The sequence below is a fragment of the Hippopotamus amphibius genome, chromosome 9 (genome assembly GCF_030028045.1).
Source record: "Hippopotamus amphibius kiboko isolate mHipAmp2 chromosome 9, mHipAmp2.hap2, whole genome shotgun sequence".
NCBI classification, from domain to species: domain Eukaryota; kingdom Metazoa; phylum Chordata; class Mammalia; order Artiodactyla; family Hippopotamidae; genus Hippopotamus; species Hippopotamus amphibius.
In genome coordinates, this window is record NC_080194.1 from 26,491,753 (window position 1) to 26,497,686 (window position 5,934).

A 5,934-nucleotide genomic window follows, 5' to 3' on the forward strand; every position below is an offset into this window, starting at 1 on the left:
AGGATGTGATCACTGGCCCATGGTTTCTGCCCCGAGGAAAGTAGGAGAAGGGATGTGGACAGCACAGCCATCCACTGTGGAGAAGCCCCACATGCACGCCCAGGGCCAGTGGCTGTGGATGGTGGACGACGGCCCCTTCTCCCCACCATACGTACTCGTGGGACCAAGTCAGCCAAGCCAGCCCAGGCACCTGGACCACCCGGACCACAGGGATCCCCACCTTTCCCAAGGAATGTAAATTGTGTTGGGAATATTTGGATGTTGCTTAGCTTTGTCCTGGATAAGAACCAAAGGGACAGAGAAATCCTTTGGACAGTTATCTGCCCTACATGGTCATCTCAGTACACCTACAAGAAATGAAATATGACCCAGACCCCAAAGAAGGCACCATCCTAATTTCAACAGGCTCTAACCTAAGGCAATGGTTCCCAGACACTGGTGTAATCCTCACCTGATTTGCTTCCTCCTGGGCCAGGGCTCTTCTTTCTAATGTCCTATTCATCTTTCCCCAAGTCTTCTAATAAACAGGAAGTTCTTCATCCTCATTCTTCTTGGGGTGGCTAGTTGAACACAGGTCCATGTCCTTCCTGACTGTGACTTATCATCTTCTGACATCTCAGCTCTCAAGTCTCCGTGATTTGCTTCCATCTATCTTGGAGATCACTTCCCTGTGTCTCCAATGCACGGCTCACATTCCTATCCTCCTGTAAACTCTCCAGGTGAAAATCCTGAGGTGGTGCTCCCTGGGCTGGGCCTTATTGCCCTAATGCTGTCCTCAGGCTCCAGCCAGGCTTCCATTATCAGAAGGATCAGTTCTGATGTCCTCTGGATCCCCCACTCTCTCTGCCATATTACACATGCATCATCCTTGATTCTATAGGGAAATCCAATGCCTTTTAACATTTCCTTGATGGATGAAGGGGCAACGCTGGGGCAGGTGAGTGGGCCATGACCTCCATCCTCCTGAGAGCACCTGCACACAGTTTCTTCCCAAGACAGTCTCAGCCAGCTCACAGAGTAAAGCAGAGTCCGGTTGAAACAACTCTTCTCTGACATCGTACCCTCCCAGCATTCTGGGGCTAAATTCCAGCTTTCTTTGCATCCTTCTGAAGTCCTATATTCGGATCATTTATCAGCAGTTGGCCATTTCCTGATTGTTTCTATGATGTGTCATTTCTAACACAACGCTGTAGAAAATTTCTGCACTGTACGTCAACATTTCTGGATTACAGTGACCTCCAAATATACCCTACCGTTAAGACCTTCAGTAGCATCTGATCATGAATACACCTGAGTCTGGAAGACGCTCTTTGCCAGTGCTGAGGTCATCCCTCGTGGGTGCCAGAAGTTTGATTTTCCTGGATTCCTATCTCCCTCTTTGTCGACTCCTGTGCTGTGGGGTCCCAGCTTCCTCCTGAGCTGTCCCTTGCAACGCACCCGGTCTGCTCTTCCTTTTGCCCTGTATCCTCACATTCCTTAGGAGGTCAGCTGTCTTTCTCTACTATTGATTACCCTTCACAGCAAATGTCACTACATTATTGTGTGGGAAAAACACCTTTCCCCACCAGGAGTGAGACGGGAAACAGACAGAAAAACCTCAACATGCTACACTCCTGAAAGCTGCCAGATTGCACAATCTAGGAAAGTTGGACCTGCATGAGGAATAACCAAGCTGTTTTGGATGCTGTGTTCTGGCAGAGGGCTTTCCCTGATTTCTTTGTTTTTTTGTTTTTTTTTTTAATTTTTTAGTTCAAACCTGTCTTCTCATTTGCTGCACTAGCCGAGCGTCACTATATAAAGCACAGGTCTGGTCTCCCAGGCAGGCAGCACAGGCAGCTCAGCTTCACCGGGAGTCTCAGCAGGAAGGCACGGCCAAAGGTGAGATGGTGGAACTTTACAACACTGTTCCTCTTTGGAGACTCTCTCTTCACCAGCATTCTTGTGCTGTAGCCCAGCTCTCTGTTTCCTTCCTGAATCTACTATTCTGACAAGACTTCACCAGCTGTGAATACTTTGAGGATAGGGGTTTTATATGCTTCTTCTGTGTGAAGTCAGTGATGCGTGGAGCAGGTGGTCCGCAAATACTTGTGCATTGTTTACCTCATCTCATATTACAGAGAGGTATGGTGCACCAACTCCTAATGCCTTTCGGAAACGTGCTGTGCAGTTGGGTTTCAGGGCTGATAGGTGATGACTGGACTGGAAGGTGGCTTATACTAAAAGCCCATTGCAATCCTTCATACAGGAAATCACTGGAATTCCAATAAGACACTCCGAAGTGAGAACAGGATCCTCTGTAACACATCTATGTATCTAACTATCTATATCTTTCTATCTATCATCTCTCTATCATCTATCAAGATAAAATTCAGTCGGATTTATTTTTGGACAGCAAAGGGATAGCAACATTACAGAAAAAAAAAAAACACCCACAGCTCTCATCCTTGGTTGTGTCTGCTCATCTCTCTGCAGCAGGATGAAGCTTTCTACAGGCATCATTTTCTGCTTCCTGATCCTGGGCGTCAGCAGCCAGAGATGGGGAACATTCCTCAGGGAAGCTGGTCAAGGTAAGGACCAAAGATGGATCGGGGGAGGCTGCCTTTGCTGCCCCTAGGACTCACCTCCGCAGAGGCCACATCCCCACAGGGCCAGGACCACAAGAGGGCAGAAAAGGAGCTTGGTTTTCACGGGAGCACTTCCCCAGGCTTTTCTGGCCAGCGTTGCACCCTCCTATGGGGATCTCCAAGCCAGAGGTCACATAGAGTTGGGCCCCAACTTCAGCAGCAGTGAGGAAGGGATCTGGGCTCAGGGGAGCATGTTCCCTAAAGACAAGTATGGCTCTGCCGCCCCCTTGTGGGCACCCAGGGACGGCTCATTCCCAAGTCTCAGGCACCAAGAAGTGGGTGCATTAAATGGGCGGGGAGTGTTCACGCTCCCCAACCACTTAATGATTTTAATCAGAATAACTGAGCTTTTCATACCTGCTAGGCACTGTTCTAAGAGCCTTGAATATGTGAGTAAACTTGCTTTCGCCCTGTTTTAGTCCTTTCGTCCTGCAATGTAGGTGCCCTTATCCCTTAACAGAGAAACTGAGGCACCAGCAGATTAAGACACCTAACAAAGTCCTCCAGCAGAGCAGCATTTAACCTAGGATGCTGACTCCCCTGACCTTCCAATAACTGGAGTACTTACACTGCCTCTCAGACAACAGTACACGTGGGAGAGTGAGGGATGTGTGAACACGTGTCCTGCTCTGCATCTGAGCAAATGGCAAATAGTGGGGATGCGGCGCCCTTGGAAGGCACCTTGATAGAGCCCCTCGCCCCACAGTAACTGGCCCAGTGAGTTACCTTGATGACGGTTCTACGGAGGCTGAGACCTGGCCAGAAACCGATAGCAAGAGATACATACCTCACTAGCCAGAGTAATGTGGCAAAACTATGTTTATTTTACACAATTGTTTTCTGTGTTTTTCTTTTCTGTGATAGTTTTTGAGTTAATTGTTTTAAGAGTCTGCTGTTAATTCTATCTAAATTCTCACAGACCCAGATAAAGATGTCTTTTCATCTCTTAGGTCAGTGTTTCTCAAGGGCTGTTCTAGGGCCACTTGCATGAGCATCACCCGTGGCCTGGGGTGCTTTTGTGGAACTCACGAGCCTGGGTCCACACACACACTCCTCCCCTGAATCACAGTCCCTGGGCTGAGACTGCATATCTGGCCTTGATGTTATCAAGCACGCCTGTCGATTTTTGCATACAATAAATATTGAGAACCGCTACCTCTGGTTTGCACCCCAAGTGAAAACTGTGTCAGGCATTTTGGAAATATTTATTAAGCAAGTCTGGACTCCAGGGATCTATTTAAATCTGGAACTCAGAGTGAATAGCTATACTGAGAATATCATACCCCTCAACAAAACTGTGTTTCTAAGCACCAGAAACAATTAATACTTACAATGAAGATAAGCTATTTCATGGAGATGTTACATAAACTATGCTTACAATCTGCATTAGATTTTTCTCTTTTCCTTAACGAGCTAATCTTTTACATCTTTGCCATTTTATTCTATCTTGGGTAAGTTTTTCTGTCCATAACTCCCTGATCTTCATCCTAGTTGAGTCCCTTTATCTGTCCCTGTCCCACTCTTCCTGAGGACCAGAGAGGTGAGAGTCCACTGAGCACCCACAGTGTTCTAGACCTTTCACCTGTATTTCCTCAGCTCTTCTGCGTAACCACTGTGAGGAAGGCAGTACTCCTCCATTTTATTGGCGAGGACACTGAACTTTAGAGCTGGTGGGTCAGCTGCCCTTTTTCTGCATCTGATTACCCCGTTTCTTCAAAGCTCTCTTAAGATACTCACCTTTATCTCCTGCTGATTGAACTCTGACAGTTGCCCAGCTGCCAAATATGCCCTGGACATGCAGATGTACTCAGGACCGAGTTGTCCTCACTTTGTCCTCAGGGATGCATTTCTCCCCTTGACTAGGTTGGGAGCAGCCTATGTCCACAGCCTCCCTCAGGATCGCCTTTGTTCTCAAGCTCTGGTCAGAAGGTTTCCTGTATCTTTCCAGGTAGAGGTTCATGGTACACCCAAACGTCCCTAAAAGAGCATCTTACCTCTTCTTCACACACATGACACACAACCAAAAACAAAGTACCAACAGACCTAGCATGGAATAAACAGAATAAAACTTGAACCAAACACCGTTCTCATAATATTAACCCAGGGAAGTCAGAAGTAAAGGAATATTTATTTCAAGGCAATATAATAATCTCCAAGGGCTTACTCAAAGGCTGAAATCTGGAATCAGTGGGAGGAAAATGTTTTATTTCTCTATTTTGCCAAGACATCATCACGTTCATCTCATCATTTTTTTTTCCTTCCTAGGGGCTAAAGACATGTGGAGAGCCTACTCTGACATGAGAGAAGCCAACTACAAAGATTCAGACAAGTACTTCCATGCCCGGGGCAACTATGACGCTGCCCAAAGGGGCCCTGGGGGCGCCTGGGCTGCCAAAGTGATCAGGTACCAGGGGCCGTGGGGGTGCAGGGATGGGCGTGAGAGCTTGGCTGCCTGGGACAGCCTGGAGGGGCCAAGCCCTGGAGAACTTTCCTGTTGGGCTGTGGCGCCTCCTCCTCTTATCCACCCTCCCCCTCTGTGCCCAGCGTGGGGTCTGAGAGGCTGAAGGGCAGAGCAAGGCTGGAGGGACAGATGATTCCCAAGCCTCTCCCATGGGTGCTGTTCACCCAGCATAAGGGGACCTGCAGGGCTGAGGTGGGCTGTGCCCAGGCAGCCTCAGGCTTTTAGCCCCTCTTTCCTGGCTCCTCTCAGAGTCACTGATCCCCTGGAAAGGGGAGAGATGGGGAGGGTGGGGCTGTGGTTCCTCAGCCCTGGATGAACCCCCTACCTGCCCTCCTCCATCCCAGCGATGCCAGAGAGAATGCTCAGAGAGTCACAGACTTGTTCAAGCATGGAAGCAGTGGCCACGGACGGGAGGACTCGAGGGCCGACCAGGCTGCCAATGAATGGGGCCGGAGCGGCAAGGACCCCAATCACTTCAGACCCGCCGGCCTGCCCAGCAAGTACTGAGCTGCCTCTCACTCTGCTCCAGCAGACGGGGCTGTGAACCCCCATGGGCAGCGACACTGAGCGGGTGGTTCTCTGTCCACAGAAGGCAGCACATCTAATAAATGCTTAAGAGACTGAATGTGGAAAACTGTGTTGTTCTTTGGTGTAAGGACAGCCTGGTTTGTTCCAAGGCGTGATGGGTGGACACCCATGAGAAGGCCTAGTCTGTGCCTGGGTGTTGGGTGTCGTGGACACAATCTCATTGTCGTACAGGACAGACCCCCTGCTCCACCCCTTCCCCTAATCAGACCTGCTTCCCTCTCCAGGCCCCTCTGCTTACACTGGAGCTATTTCTAGGTCCTT

The 5,934-nt window shown here is 49.1% G+C and overlaps 1 protein-coding gene across 1 annotated transcript; it reads left to right on the forward strand.

The window, feature by feature from the left end:
- Positions 1 to 1,847: 1,847 nt before the first annotated feature.
- Positions 1,848 to 5,705, forward strand: LOC130860554 (serum amyloid A protein-like). The gene is made up of 4 exons (XM_057748898.1): positions 1,848 to 1,878; positions 2,473 to 2,567; positions 4,890 to 5,028; positions 5,430 to 5,705. The coding sequence occupies exons 2-4, from the start codon at positions 2,477 to 2,479 to the stop codon at positions 5,590 to 5,592; spliced, it is 393 nt and encodes a 130-aa protein (XP_057604881.1). The 5' UTR covers positions 1,848 to 1,878; positions 2,473 to 2,476; the 3' UTR covers positions 5,593 to 5,705.
- The last annotated feature ends 229 nt before the right edge of the window (positions 5,706 to 5,934 follow it).